Source organism: Natrix helvetica (genome assembly GCF_964273705.1).
Source record: "Natrix helvetica genome assembly, chromosome: 2".
NCBI lineage: Eukaryota > Metazoa > Chordata > Lepidosauria > Squamata > Natricidae > Natrix > Natrix helvetica.
In genome coordinates this window covers 110,619,189-110,635,590 of record NC_138552.1, presented here as the reverse complement: position 1 = coordinate 110,635,590, position 16,402 = coordinate 110,619,189, and the positions used below count along the sequence as shown (strand labels likewise).

The following is a 16,402-nucleotide window of genomic DNA, read 5'->3' as shown; positions in this document are numbered from 1 at the left end:
AATTCTGGGAGTTCAGGGTAGACAATTCTGCTAGACAATTCTGGGAGTTCAGGGTACCCCTTCAAGGTGCCAAGGTTAAGACACATGCTTTGGAATGTCTCTATGTATGCCGACCTTGGTTGATCTCCAGAAATGATTTTAAAAGGTTGAACCTAGTTAGTGCTTGGATGAGATAAACTACTATGCAGAGAGGTCCATGTGGTCCCCAAAAGCCAAGCTTAATTCCCGGGAGTATAATTTTACATGTGTATACACATTTACTTATTTACTGCAATGTATAAGCTGTTCAATCCACTTCAAAAGCTCTAAATAGCTTAGTACAAAAGTACAATAAAAGCAATGAAAATTATAATAGAAATCAGACAACTAATAATATTTTTGGATTCATCACATTGAGGATGACCATTCTACATAATAACAATAACTCCGTCGTTCTATCTATCTAACTACTCCCCTATGGATGTATCTCCCTCTGTCTCTAATTGGACACATTTATATTAAAAACTGTGTGTGTGTGTGTGTGTGTGTGTGTGTGTGTGTGTACACACGTATGTGTAGACAGCAGAGGGCAGCAGAACACAATTTAGGAAAACCATAACTATTACCTAATTGACTGGAAAGTACCAGCTAACTCTCTTCCCTCCCACTCGGCATGTTCTACCCCAATCTCAGTGAATCATAGCTAACAAGGTTAAGAATTTATTGAAATCTGTTTGAAACTCCCAAGAACAGACCACAAGAACTGGAGGGAGAAAAGAGTGCTTAAGTCCAGCTTCGGATATGTGAGTGTTGTTTGTGTGGGAGGTGGCATAGGTGCCTACTTGTTAAAAGGGAGGAGGCATAGGTGGCATAGGTACCTACTTGTTAAAATGAATGCAGGGATTCCTCTTTTACAGTATCTATATTGAAACATCTTCAAAGACACAGAATGTCTGTGGTCTGCCCGAGAAGGAACTGCAGGGTTGGGTTTAACCTTAGAAGAATCTAACACAGCCTCAAGGTGTTGCTAAAGTGCCTTTCTCTGGCTTTAGTCCTGCAGCCCCTCATGCAGACAGGGCTAGCAAGTACAGCATAGTGCTTTTCCTCATTCAACTTCAAGGCTCTTAGCTCATCTTCAACTGAAAAGTCAGAGATTACCAAAGTAGACCAGAGACAGGGATTTGGGATTAGAGTTAGCAATTCCTCTCCGGGTTCCTTTCGCAGCCATTTTACGCAGCATTGGGTGGTGATCTTTGGGTCCAAAGAGCTTTGCAGAGCAACAGCAAACAAATCAGAGTGGCAACTGCTTCACAGGGGATGAAATCAAAACTGAAAGCCATTGAAGGACTATTTCTGCCTTTCTCCTTTCCTTGCTATCTCTTGGATCCTTGCAGAGAGTTCAGTCTACATTGAGTTGGCAACAAAGACCACAATGTTTCTGACACACTTGCTATTTCTGGCAATTCTGAAGGATGCTAGTTTTCAAGGCTTCCATGCCTTATCCTGCTATGTATTAAATGGTTTTCCACCTTCTGGATCAACAAGGAAACTGTTCTAACACAGGAGGACAGAATGCCACCTTTCCACCAGGAATTACAAGACCTACTTCACTAGAAAGTGGATAGGATCTGAATTACAAAATTTCAGACAATCACTGCAGCAAAGAGATAATTTTCTGAAGTTATTTGCTGCTCTCTACTGGTCATTTGGATATTTACATCCAGATCTGGTATTGTAACGTTATAGGCTGGATAGGCGGCTGGGCATACAGCATGCACCGCTCCAGAAAGCTAAGCTTCTATGCTAAAAGATTTGTAATCTGTCCTTCGTACGCAACACTGAGAAGATGTTTCAAAAGAGTAGGTGTCTACTGCCCAATTCAATTTTCAATGTATGTTTTTGTGTGTGGGGGGGGGGGGGGGCGTCCACTTCAGAGGCTTTTTTGCACTGATTTTTGGCTCTGTCTTCTCATTCAGGCCCATTTTGTATTGTGTTGACAGGTCTCCCATTGTCTTCCTGCTTCAGGGAGCTTTCTTAGTTGCTGCAGTCAGTTCCAGGCCAACAGCAAAGCTTTATGGGGAGATCACTTCCCCAAATTATCCCAAAACATACCCCAACAACAACATCAGTACTTGGGACATTTCAGTGCCAAAGGGTTACAGAGTGAAGCTAAGTTTCCGGCTGTTTGATCTGGAGCCATCTGAGACCTGTCGGTATGACTTTGTCAAGGTATGTGAAGAGGGGCTGGGTTGTGGTGATGTGAATCAAGGTCTCTGAGATCCAAGTATTGCTGCCCATAAAGGGTAAATATTACTTTATTCACTGGTCTTTGCATCACAAGTTCCTTCTAGCCTTCGTTATTATTCTCCTCACACTTTTCTTTTGTATTTGTGCTCAGATTTAGTTGCAAGAAAATGCTTACTAGAGGGAATATTGATTTCCTTCCTTCTTTTTCTATAACACACCAACTTTCTGCATCTCAATTTGTTTTCTAAATTCCCCTTGTTTCCATGCAAATTGGCAAGATGCTTTCTGCACGGACTGTTTTTAAAGTATTATAGTTCAATGCCCCTCGTATGTGTCAAGTTAATTGAAGATACTATGGCTCTTGGCCAAGGGGCTCTTCAGTTTCTAACATTTTCTTCCTTCTCTCCTTGGACTCTGGCAGATCACAGCAAACAAGAAGGACTTAGGCCGGTTCTGTGGCCAGGTAGACTCTGCCACAGGCAACCATCCAAGAGACAAGGAGTTTTTGTCTACCAACAATCGCATGCGGCTCCTGTTCCAGTCTGACTTCTCTAATGAGGAGAACGGCATTGTGGTTTCCTATAAAGGATTCTTAGCTTATTATCAAGCTGTGGGTGAGTATGGAATCTATATACCCTGCTGAAGTCTTAAGCATAAACCGACCCAGCTTCACTTTGCAAGATCAGTCAAAGCTTGCTGATGAAAAACATTTAGGGTAGGAGGAAAGGAACAGAAGAGGACATAAGCATGAACAATCAAGAGAGAATAGGTAACTCCATCGAGAGCTTAGCCCATAAATAACAATTCAGCCCAGATGGGAAGAAATCTGGGAAGAAGCATTTCACAGTATTTAAAAATACTCTATTTTAATTAGCTCAATATAAGTGAGGTTGGGAAATACAGTTTCCAAGCTTCTGTGTTTATCTCAGTGGAGTGGTACATGTAAATATAGCCAGAGGCATTTGCAGCAAACTCTGATGACATGAACTTATGACACATAAAACAGTGATGTTACCATGTAAATGCTGCCTTTATATACTGGATGGATGGCCTGGCATGTGGACATACAGGAGGAAATTGTGGCATCTACATTTTGCAGCAATTGAAATCGGTAAATTATCTTCAAAGGCAACTCGACAGATAACATTGTATAAATATACCCCAGTGAGAGATTTACTAGCACCTAGGCTGCCCCTGTCCAGAAATAGTAGAAATGGGTGAACCTAAATGGATGAGAAACATGTCAAGACTCCAAAGGTGGGTGCCTGAGGCTCCAGTGACAAATGAGTTCTATGCATTTACTTTTTTAGGGGAATATAGCCATATCAACATTTCCCGAGGACCATATACTCCAAACAGCACCTCTTTACCATGATTCAACTTATTAGTTCTAACCCTACAGGCACCAGTTCAGCACCTTAATGTATTTAGCTTGATTCTAAACCTTTACCTGGTGAGACATGGCGTCCCATTGGAGATCCCTATATGGCCTGCCTGTAAAGGGGCTTCATTCAGAAGGGGAGATAAGTGAATCCAATAAGGCAAGAAGTGTGGCGAGATCAAGCAGAAACTCCTCAATCTACATAATGGAGCTGGAGAATTCACTGTTTAGTACCACAGGCATAGACATAGAGGCATCACGTGACCACACTTGATTTTATGACCTTTTTGCCACAGCCGTTAACAGGAACAGCACAGTCATTAAGCAAGACATCACACAATCATGGTTTGCAATTTTCCCCGCTCCCCCACTAATTTAGCTCATGGAAATCTGGCTGGGAAGTTTGCAAATTGTACATGTGACTGCAGGAAGCTGCAACTACCGTAAAAGCAAACCGCTTGCCGAGTGTCCGGTGGATTTTCTCACGTCTTGAGGAACTGGGGGCTTTGGGTCACAGGAGACTTGAATTGAATTGCTTAAGTTGTTCTTTCACACCTGCAATTCTCTCCTAGCAGGTAAAGATTTGCAATTTGAACATACTAAGTGAAGAACAGTAGACCCTCAACCTTGCGACTATCTAAAATGGTGAGGGAATAAGATTTTTAGGAACCATTAATCTCCATCTGTGGTGCAGCACATATGAGCTGGCAGATGTACCATAACATACAGTATCATAAGCAGGAGGACTAGGATTTCCTCTTTTACTGGGGAAGCTGCCCTGGAAACAGCTGCCTTGATAATGTTTTTTCTGCTCAAGAGCAAAAGAATGACCCAACCTTGAATGCAAACTTAATAAAACCCTGTAAACTATTATCTTCTCTGCTTTTATCTCATCGTCTAGATCTAGATGAGTGTGCCCCCAGAAATGACATTGAAGATGGTCCCCAGTGCCAGCATTTCTGTCACAACTATATAGGGGGCTACTTCTGCTCGTGCCAGCCTGGCTACCAACTCCAGAGTGATGGGTATTCTTGCAAAGGTAAGACCACACGATCACCCAAGGAAGTAGAATACCGGAGAGAACAGGGAGATCATGCCCAAAAGAATACCAATGTGGAAGAATGCAAGATAACATTAAGGAAGTTTGCAGACGTCATTAACAGAGAAGTGACACTTCCGTTCTAGGAAAGGAGAGGAGAAAGTATGAAAGTGAAATTCAGACCAACCCTGCCGTGATTCCCTTTTCGTGTGAGAAGCAGCAGAGGAAATCTCTGAATGGCTTTAAGATTCTGCTATTACACCTTACAATAGTAGACTAGCGTTCTTGTAATCACTGGGGTCTCTGATTTCTCACCCAGTCTACGTCAAGGGGCCATCAAGGTGCTATTCCAGGTTTGCAAGGAGAAAAAGGCCCCAGAATAGGCCACCTGCTGCTCTGCAGATGAGCTGATGTGAATTTTCCTTCCAGTGAATCTTCTTTTGTATCTTGCTCTGTAGTGGATTGCAGCAATGAACTGTTCACGGAAACCTTCGGGTACTTGACAAGCCCTGGATACCCTGAGCCCTATCCAGCTAACTTGCAGTGTAACTACAGCATACGGGTGGAGAAAGGGATGACCATTATCCTCAAGTTCTTGCAACCCTTTGAAATTGATGACCACCAACAAGTCCACTGCCCTTATGACCAGCTTAAGGTATTGCAGATTGATAAATTCCTAACTGGTGTTGCCATTCAGTACTTGGTTCAACCTTGATAGATCAGGAATAGGGAATCTTGAAGGATCACTGCAGTCTGTCCCTCAGGTAATAGGTTCTCATTGTGGAATTAAAATGTTTGGGGTTCTCTTAAGAAAGAACTATGGAAATAGCCAGAATATTGTCCGAATAATCACTTTCTTCCATTTACATTTTTAAGTAAACTCTACTGCAAATAGGGTGAGTTGTTCCAGGGAGCTTGGCTTCTTCTGAAATGCCTATTACAGACCAAATGACTCTTGTAATATTTTATGTATTACAAGTAGAACACAAGTACACACCAAGTCTCCCAAAGGTGCTTTTTCAAGAGGCAACTGGAGTTCCTGTTTTTTCTTTGAAGACATTTTGCTTCACATCCAGTAAGCTTCTTCAGTTTCTTCAGAGCTGAAGAAGCTTCTTGGAAAAAATCTTCAAAGAAAAAACATAGTCCAGTTGCCTCTTGAAAAAGCACCTTTGGGACCACCGTGACCTGGATGACTGAGAATCTCCATTTACACACCAAGTGCTCCCATTGTTACAAAGAATTAGGAGTGACATGATAGCAGTATTTCGGTATTTGAGAGCTGCCACAAAGAAGAGGGGATCAAATCATTCTCCAAAGCACCAGAGGGCAGAAAAAGAAATAATGGTTGGAAACTAATCAAAGAGCAGAGAGAAGGAATTAAGGAGAAACTTCCTAACAGTAAGGACAATTTAGTGGAACAGCTTGCCTTCTAAAATTGTGGGTTGGCTCCACCAGTGGAGATTTTTAAGAAGAGACTGGACAATCACTTGTCTGCGATTGTATAGGTTCTCGGACTATATAACCTCCAAGGTCCCTTCCTGTTCTATTCTATTCCATTCCATTCCATTCTATATCAGGCAACACACTGTTCTATAACTGATCCTCGGGGGAAAATCTCAAAAGATTACCAGATTAGGCACTTTCTGTTTGTTCCTCTAAATTTCATATTTCTGCTCACATTATACTATTGTTAAAATGCTTTTGTTACTACATACAGAGAGGCTTTCCCTGCAGCCCCTAATATGAACATTTATTCAATCGTTTTGCCTTAATAATTATGTATATGTGTTTAGTAAACAAGTAAATTCAAAACATTAAATTAAATGAAAATTAAAATGCAGTATAAAAATATAATTGCAAGAAAAAGTCAAATAATTATATAAAAGAACTAAAAACCAAGAGACGCTGGACTGGGATAGGTGGCTATAGAAATTAAATTAAATAATAATAAAGAAATAATTATGGGAAATCCATCAAAACAAGCAAAAAGAGAAATATTTCAACAACATTTAAATTCTTTGCCATAAATTCCATCTTATTTGTAGTGGAGAGAAATTAAATTTGAACCTATGGATAGATATCTTTTGATTGGTGGGCTGGTTGGTTGATTTTAATAGAAATATTCGAAACAGGTACAAAAATGCAATTCTAATAACCATGTAGAAAAACCGCACTCTGAATTTGGCACAAGTCAATTTTTGGAAAGCTTTTCTCATTCTAATGAGCTTTTGATCATAACAAGATGGAAGCTTTTAGCCAAATTTCCCAAGAAAGTTTCTTTCCCATTTTATGTAACATTTTCTTCTGACTGACAGAACATTTATTTCTGAAACCTTAATTTCTCACTAGATCCATGCTGGCATGAAACAGATTGGTGAATTCTGTGGCAGAACATCTCCAGGGGTGATTGACACCAATAGTTCTTCAGTGGACGTCATTTTTCTCACGGATGAATCAGGATACAGCCGAGGGTGGAAGATTTCGTACAGTATAGAAAGTAATTATTCCCATCCAATACTTTTAAGTTAAAAGGTAATGACTTTTCTGCTGCCGCTTCTTTCATTTTTTTCTCATCTCCAATAGGAATCCGTTGCCCACAGCCTGTGGCAAATGATGCCTTCACCATCATCAAGGACCCACAGCCCCTATATCAATACCAAGATTACTTCATTGTCAGCTGCAAAACTGGATATAACTTGATGGAGGTGAGCCTTATTCATCTGAGTGCTTTATTATGTTATCTCTTATAAGCCTTTTTCTTGCAATTACCTTGATCTAAGTGGTCTTCCTTTTTGCTTCTTCTAAAAGCTTTCCTTTCTTTCTACATCTTCTACTCTTGTTCATGGAAGCAAACTAAGCTATGTGCCAAGGCATGAAAAAAAATTGTATCTCCCCCTTACAAAAGAAAGAGGTCAAACTGTGCTTGCATTTTTGATTAAAGACAGAGCATTGTCAATTGCGCAATTTTTGAATAGTTACTAAAGTACAGAGAAGAAATTGGAGAAACCGAAAGTGTAAGAAAGAGAGAAAGAAAACATTAATTTGGAACTCAGCACTAGAAGCTGCTTTGAAGGTCAGAACTCAATTCTACAGGCACCAAACTTACATCTGCTCATGTTTTCCCACTACTGAATAACTCTAACCAGTCATATATTAACTAGAGAAGACTAGTAAGAGTCCCCTAGCTTATTTACTTGTAGGATTATATTGGTTATCCCAGAGCCCCAGATTTTCATTAAAAAGAAATCTCCAACTGGTATAAACGTGCAATCGTTATTCTGTCCAATAGTTAGTCTAAAACTAACTTCCGTAACTAAAACTAACAATTGATCCTTTTTAGTCTTTATACTAGAGGTATTTCCTCATGCAGAAAAACCAAAACCCATAACTTGTTTTCATGAGGTTTCTGAAGACTTGCAGTAATTCAGAGCAATAATTTTTTTTCTTGCTGTTTAGAATATTATATCCAAGTTGCTTTTACCAATACCAGAGCATGTATATATTATGAAACAATATCCCTAATGAATTTTCTTAATGTGGCATCTCTTGTCTGATTTGAACCTCAGTCAATCAGACTATACAGACGGAAAAAGACAAAAAGCATGATAGCAAGCTAGGGACATCAACAAAGGTATTACATTGATTGTTAGCTTGTTTTTCTTTTGAACAGGGTAAAGAACATTTGGCATCCTTTACCTCTGTCTGCCAACATGATGGGACCTGGCATCGTGCTATGCCCCGATGTGAAAGTGAGTCGTTAGCCTTTCCTACCTGTTGCCTGCAATGCTACCTAAGCGGATCCAAGTTCCCCAAATTCTGGTGATCTTTTTCATGACTCCTGCTGTTGAAGGGCTGGAGCTAGGAATCTTCATTGCCCATGGCAGTGAGGAACATTTTGCTGCCTCTGTCTACAATACAATACAATACAATACAATACAATACAATACAATACAATACAATACAATACAATACAATACAATAGTAGAGTTGGAAGGGACCTTGGAGGTCTTCTAGTCCAACCCCCTGCCTAGGCAGGAAACCCTATACCATTTCAGACAAAAGATATGTTCATCAGATCTATACTGGGCAATGATCTATAGCGTAGTTATTCACCAATTCCAAGCCAAAAAATATACCAGCATAAAGCTTGCTGCCTTGCCTTCACTGTCTATCCTTATCCTGGAACAGTTCTTATTAATGGTTTGTGGGGCATGCCTCAGAGAGTCATTGTTGGATTCTCCTGGCTTTGTTTCCTTCTGCTCCTACCTAATGTTACCCAGCATATAAAATGTCTGGCAATCACCCTCTTTTATTGGTGATAGAGCCGAGACAGGGATGGGGGCAAATTTTTACCTATAGTTAAACAGGGAAGCTTAGCCATTTTTCAAAACTCATTCTGATTTTGCAAAAAGTGTATTGAAGGAAAAGTGATTATTAGTTGATATCAGCTCACAATCAAGCTCCTCTTGGACTTTTAGCACCGTTTAACAATCGTGCTAAGTCATATTTAAAAGTAATCTAAACCAGGGGTCTCCAACCATGGCAACTTTAAGCCTGGCAGACTTCAACTCCCAGAATTCCCCAGCCAGCAAAGCTTCTGGAGGACTTCAACTTCTGGAAGTTGAAGTCCTCCAGGTTTAAAGTTGCCATGGTTGGAGACCCCTGACCTAAACCATAACTAACAAGAACTAACCTTCATTTGTCAGCTTTTGTTCAGTTGATCTGTGTCTCCAAGCTGGGTTCAGCTCAATGTATGTTGGGAGCGGGGATGACCCAATTTAAAAGAATTAGTCTCTGTAATTCTTAAATGAAAAGAAATTAAAAGAAGGGCTGTAGAAGATCGTGGCCAGAAATTGGAGATGTGGCAGATTCACAAAGACCATTAGATGCCTCTATAGCTAATCTCTCCCCAAGAGTCAACCGGCTGTGCTGTCAACAGAATTAGATTGGGTTGCTCCTGGTTCGGCCTGGATCGGGCGAACCGGTAGTAGCAGTGACAGAAGGCTCCGCCCACCCACCTGGACGCTTCTACGCATGCAGAGAAGCATCACGCATGTGCCCAAACCAGTAGTAAAAAAATTGGCAACCCACCACTGAACACAAGGATCAATGAAACCCATCAGATTCTATCCAGGGCAAAACCTATGCTGAGATAAGAAAAAATAAATTGCTATTTTAGCACAGATGTAGCTAAGGGTGACTTTAAGGCAGCAATCAGATGAAAGCAACATCACGAGGAAGCAGCAAAAAAAAAAAAAAGATTGCTGAGATGTTTTTGCGGCAATTGTGCAAACAAGGAAATTCTCCTAAATTGTGGAATTTGGCTCAGGTTTATGCTCTTTGTTTTCTGACATGCTGCCAACACTTGATCTGACAATTTCTTTCTGTTTCCCTTCTAAACCACTCTCCGAATTATCTTAAGGATTCGGTGTCTTTTTGCCTGTGCATGAAAAAGCAGTTCTTTATATGCAGATCATGAGACGGATCTTGTAGTCCTAGTGGACAACCATTTAAATGTGAGGCAGCCATGTGCAGCACCTGCCAAAAAAAGCCAACCCAATTTTAGGCTGCATAAATAGAGGGATAGAATCAAGATCAACAAAGATGATTAGGGACTGGAAGCTAAAACATATGAAGAACAGATGCAGGAACTGGGTATTTGTTTAATGAGAAGAAGGACTAGGGGAGACATGATAGCAGTTTTCCAATATCTCAAGGGCTGCCACAAAGAAGAGGGATTCAAACTATTCTCCAAAGCACCTGAGGGCAGGACAAGAAGCAATGGGTGGAAAATAATCAAGGAGAGAAGCAACTTAGAACTGAGGAGAAATTTCCTGACAGTTAGAACAATTAATAAGTAAAACAACTTGCCTCCAGAAGTTGTGAATGCTCCAACACTGGAAGTCTTTAAGAAGATGTTGGATAACCATTTGTCTGAAGTGGTGTAGGGTTTCCTGTCTAAGCAGGGGGTTGGACTAGAAGACCTCCAAGGTCTCTTCCAACTCTGCTATTCTATGAGATGCATTTCAGATAACTAATAACGGGGGAGGGGACCAGTCCTCTCCTTTGCTTCTCATTTAAAAACCAATCAAACTAGTGATTGACACTGCTACGTCCCACACACAAAGTTTTGATCTTCTTCACTAAAAATTGTTCTGTTAGGGCAAGATTTGAGATGTGATACATCATTAATCATAACCTGAAAAAGAAATGAATAATTCCCATGAGAGTGCTGTTCTTGGGTTGTGATCATTTCTGATCCCTGAAAAATTCCAGAGGGAAATACTGTACTCTCTTCTCTTCATTTTATGTGTTTGTGTCTTGCAGTTGTGAATTGCGGTGAACCTAAATTCCTGAAAAACGGGGAATTTAATTTTATATCGGCAACGAAAAATAACAACTATGAGTCAGTTATCAAGTACCGCTGTAATGAACCCTATTATCGCCTGTTCAACACCCCAGGAAAAGGTGAGGCCACGCATTGCCTGATCAATGCAAACCCAGTGCAAGTTGCAGCATTGCATGGGAAAAGTCACAAACCAGCAGACGAGCAATTTCCTTGCTTTTGTATTTGTATCTTCTTTACTGAATGCTTGGGGGGTGGGGTGGGGGGCAGAAGTGGGGATGGAAGAAGGCTGGGCATCATAGATGGCATTCAGCAGGTTCTGACCAGTTCTGGAGAACCGGTAGCGGAAATTTTGAGTAGTACGGATGAACTGGTAAATACCACCTCTGACTGGCCCCACCCCCATCTATTCTCTGCCTCCCGAGTCCCAGCTGATTGGGAGGAAATGGGGATTTTACAGTATCCTTCCCCTGATATGCCCACCAAGCCATGCCACGCCCACCAAGCCATGCCACGCCCACCAAGCCATGCCACGCCCACCAAGCCATGCCACAGAACTGGTAGTACAAAAATTGAATCCCACTATGGCTGGGCATGCTCCAAATCCCCTTGGTGAAACAGAGTCACCTGGCAGGGCCTCATTGAGGCTGCCTCACAAAACAGCCTCCCCTAGAGATATGGATGGACTTGACCCTGTTGGCCTTTTGGGAAACCAGCAAAAACTTGGGTTTCTCCCTCAGCGTTGGGGCCAAAATGTTGGTGGAGCTGGTAAAAGATGCCTGATTTGTGGATGAAGGTCTAGCAGGACCTCAGTAGTGCCTTTATTGTTTTAATGCTTTTTAAAAAATAATTGTATTGCATTGTTTTTCTTATATGGCATCTAGAGTTCTTTTTGGTAGATAGGTGAGCATATTAATTTAATAAATAAGTATTGATTTCTTTAAAAAATAACCTAACATAAAAGTTGGGTAATGAAGCAATAACTGACTCTTGGGCACCTGATCTGACAATGCTAAATTCTTTAAATAAATTCATTATAGCCAGAAAAAAAATCCATTTATTTCTTTTATTTATTTAAATTGGTTTTAGATGCCCAACCTTGATGGATTCATTGTGGGCTAGAGTACTTGACATTAAAACACATTGGACAGCAATAAATGTATTTTTGTTTGTTTGCTTGAGTGAGTGAGTGATTGACCGATTTCAATCTCATTGCACTTGTAAGGTGTTCAGATGCATAAAAATAGAACATAAAGCATCCATGGTTTAAAAAAACCAATAAAATGTTCAAGAATAAACAATTAAAAACCATTGAGCATTCAATCTTTGGCCCCACTATTCTTGTTTCTGTTTCTCCTTTAGGTATCTACACCTGCTCATCTGGGGGTTCCTGGAAGGATCAAGTTAATCATGATGACATCCCAATGTGTCTGCCAGGTAAATAATGGCCAAAGATTTTCTGGTTTCACATATTGTTATAGCACAGTGATGGCAAATATTTTAGACATGAGTGCCCAAACTGAAAGCTGGGTATGCATGCATGAAAGCACGCATTGCCATGTGTGCGCGTGAACATGCGTAAACATGTGCAAACATGCACATGTGCGGTCATGCGCACATTGCACATGGGTGGACCATGTGCATGGACGGACATGCATGCGCATGGGTAGACATGTGCATATGCAGCAGAGACCCGAAGACCAGCTGGCCAGTGGGAGGTAAGGCATCGTAATACCAGCAACACTGCAAGAGGTAAGATCTTTTTCTTTCGTGAGCTTCTGTTTCGTCGTTTGCAGAGAAAAAGAAGCTCACGAAAGAAACGCCATGGAGATCTGACCTGGAACGACGGGACATGTGCCAGCAGAGCGGGCTGTGCATGCCACCTCTGGCATGTGTGCCATAGGTTCACCATCATGGTTATAGAACATGATTCATCTCTTCTCAGTAATCAAAGCTGATGCCGGTGCCAGAAGACTAGCAAGTCCTAGTAGCAGAAGAGGCAGAAGAGGCAGAGAGGAAGCAGACATCATGTCCCCCTCCATTGCTATTTGACCTACTAGAATGAGATGGGATCCTGGATCCAGCCCTGAGATTAGTTTCAGTTCTCATTCTCTTCCTAAAATTAACTTATGTAAATAAAAGGAAGATAGGCAGATAGCAAAAACAAAAAAGCAGAGATCAAAACATATAAAAAACATATTAATAAAGTACATAGAATTTCTGAGACTTTTTTTTAAAATAACCACAACCAGTGTCTCAGCAAAATCTTTGCTGAGAATTTTTTAAAACTCAGTCTGAGACTTTTGTGGTCTTTTTGCCCCAGTTCTCAGTTCTTTTGTGGGTCCAGTTGGACAAAGAATAGAACCCACAGTCCTTATAGGACAGGAGTCTTAAGGCCCAGGGACCAGATCAAACATCAAAGGACTGGCCTGGGGTGCTTCTGCCAGCGAAAACAGGCTTCGAAGTCCCGTTTTCTGCTGCCACGGTCTCCTGCAACCCTCTGCCAGTGAAAACAGAGCTCGGAAGCCTGTTTTTACTGGCAGAAGCACCACAGGCACCCCCAACGAGTGATGTTGAGCTGGCTACGCCCCCCCTCGGCCCCTCCAGCCCACCCCTCCATGGTCAAACACAACTCTGATGTGCCCCTCAATGAAATTGAGTTTGACACCCCTGTTATAGGAAGACCATAGGTGCCAGGAAGCCTTGGAGAAAGGAGAATAAGGCAATTATTGGTAGGTGCCCGGTTCTGGTGGCTGTCATTGCCAAACGTAGTAGGATCCTGTTTGTTGAATTACCTTCTGTTTCCTCTTCTGGTAGTGTAATGAGAGAGGTATTAACACCTGGCATTTTTAGCACAAAGAGGGGAGAGTAGCAAATTAACAATTAATAAGAAGTAAAGAAGAAGATGATTAAGAGGCTGGCTCTGATGTGGCTTAAGCAAAGAGGAGGTGTACAAATAAGGAACGTTTGCTGGGGGGGGGGGCGTCAGGAGGGCCGGGAGATGGGGTGCTGCAGCCTTTCTGAGCATTCTCTCTCTTTTCACAGTGTGTGGAAAGCCAAACAACCCGATCGTGGAAGTCCAGCGAATTATTGGTGGGAAGGATGCCCCACGGGGCAGTTTCCCATGGCAAGCTATGACTGTCATCGCTGGGCGAGCAGGAGGGGCACTGCTGGGTGATCGCTGGATCCTGACAGCTGCCCACGTTGTGTACCCAAAAGGGAAAGGGAATGACACCGAGATGCTGACCCCTGTGCAGGTGGCAGAGAAGGCCGAAATTTTCCTGGGTCACACAGATGTGACCGAACTGTACAAAGAAGGCAATAGACCAGTTCTCAGACTCTTTGTGCATCCAGACTACAACCCAAAGGATGAGCATAACTTTGATGGAGACATTGCGCTCATTGAGTTGAGGGATCCGGTGACCCTTGGCCCCGACATGCTGCCTATCTGCCTCCCTGAGTCAGACAACACCACCTATTACCATACAGGCTGGATGGGGTACGCCAGTGGCTTTGGGGTAGAAAAAAACATCCTTGCTAGCAGGCTGAAATATGCCCCCATCCCAGTGGGCGACCAGGATTTGTGTCGGAAGTGGTTGAGAGGAAGGAAGATATCGCAGAAGGACCCAGTCTTCTCAGACAACATGTTTTGTGCTGGTACCCCCTATGGAGGAAAAGACACCTGTCAGGGTGACAGTGGAGGGTCCTTAGCTGTGCGTGACCCAGAGACTCAGCGTTGGGTGGCCACAGGCATTGTTTCTTGGGGGCTTGAGTGTGGCAAAGGATATGGCTTTTATACCAAAATCATCAATTACTTGGATTGGATTAAGGGCATTGTTGGGAAGGATTGGGTGTCCATGCAGGTTTCTCATTAGCCTACTGAAGAAGTGTAAACTAAATTATCATTCCATGCATGCATGGAAAATACATACTTCTCCTTAGCTTTCTGCTGTTCTTCCTGCCCTGTCCTCTTTTCCTTGATACCAAATAAATGTATAGTTGCTTCTTTTATTGGATGGGAGGAGGGGAGTAATTCCTCTTGCCCATAATTTCTCTTCAGCAAAGAGAAAGTTTTTGGGAAAAGTGAAAGATTTCTGAATAAGCAAAGGAAGTGTTATTTCTTCCCATTCCCTCATCCTATTGGCTCAAATGGTTTTTTGAGGTTCTTTCTGGTATCAGTGCAGATTCTAAGATGCAAAATGATTGCACACTATATAATTTTGTGAATGTGAATACATTTTTAGCATCTGGCTGGCTCCAGAATATGCCTCTACATGCAGCCATAGGAACCAAAAGACAGCTACCAAAATTTTTGTAGAAAATGGTACCCTTTTTTCATGTATTGTTGCAATAAGCGAGAGAGCCCTTTATCCCCTTGCAAAATGGACAATTATTGGTTTAACTAACAGCTTCTATTGATACCTCCTTTATCAAATCTTTAGTTGCTTAGCAAAATAAACTAAAAATAGCTAAATCAAACATCTCAAAAAGATTTGTGTATTAGTTTCATTAGCAGCGGAGAGAACGTCTGATACAAACTTACGATAATGTCATAACACAATCTCAGAAATAATGTGTTTTTTTGTAATGAATAAACATTAAAGCAAGTTATCAATAAATCACAACATGTCAAAAACAATTATTTATGGCAGAGAATGTCGTGTGTGATAAACCTTGCTGCTAAGGCTATGCAAAACTATCTAGAACAGGGTAGATCAATTGCAAAGCTGGGAAAAGAACTGCTTTAAATCTGGTGATCCAGGTCTATTTAAGCAGGAGACATAAAACCCAGTGCTGATATATTTGTGCCGCTTGATTTCTGTGTTCTGCAACAGGAAGCTCTTCAGTGTCTATATTATTACCTTCTTGTCATGAATAGCAATAGCACTTAGACTTATATACCACTTCACAGTGCTCTACAAGCAGTTTACAGAGTCAGCATATTGTCCCCAACAATCTGGGTCCTCATTTTACCCACCTCAGAAGGGTGGAAGGCTGAATCAACCTTGAGCCTGGTGTGATTTGAACTGCTAAGTTTCAGGCAGCTGGCAGTCAGCAGAATTAGCCTGCAGTACCACACTCTAACCACTGTGCCACCATGAAGCAACTTATCTAACATTATTGAGTCCAAGAATCTTCTGCTGTCATGTATTTCCTGTAGGGGTAAATTTATAGATGGATCTGGCCTAAAATATAGCTCTTGTCTTAGTAACATAGTTTTTCCACCTCCTCTCCATGAGGCCGTCTCCCCGGCTCATGAGCAAAACAAGAACATTCTCCATAGCGCTGCTTGGAGAGTACAAGGATGGGTTAACACAGCCTGTTTGCCCATGGACTGAGTAGATTTTTCCCCTCTGGCCACGCCTCCTTTGCCTCTTCTGGCTCAGTTTTAAAAACTCAGTCTGCCCGG

General features: G+C 41.7%; 1 protein-coding gene across 1 annotated transcript; it reads left to right on the top strand.

The window, feature by feature from the left end:
* Positions 1-646: 646 nt before the first annotated feature.
* On the top strand, positions 647-15,631 carry C1R (complement C1r). The gene is made up of 11 exons (XM_081942121.1): positions 647-782; positions 1,980-2,208; positions 2,648-2,840; positions 4,509-4,646; positions 5,105-5,301; positions 6,996-7,143; positions 7,230-7,351; positions 8,317-8,395; positions 10,974-11,114; positions 12,355-12,429; positions 14,038-15,631. Coding segments are annotated over exons 1-11 (2,154 nt in total). The 5' UTR covers positions 647-780; the 3' UTR covers positions 14,868-15,631.
* Positions 15,632-16,402: the final 771 nt, after the last annotated feature.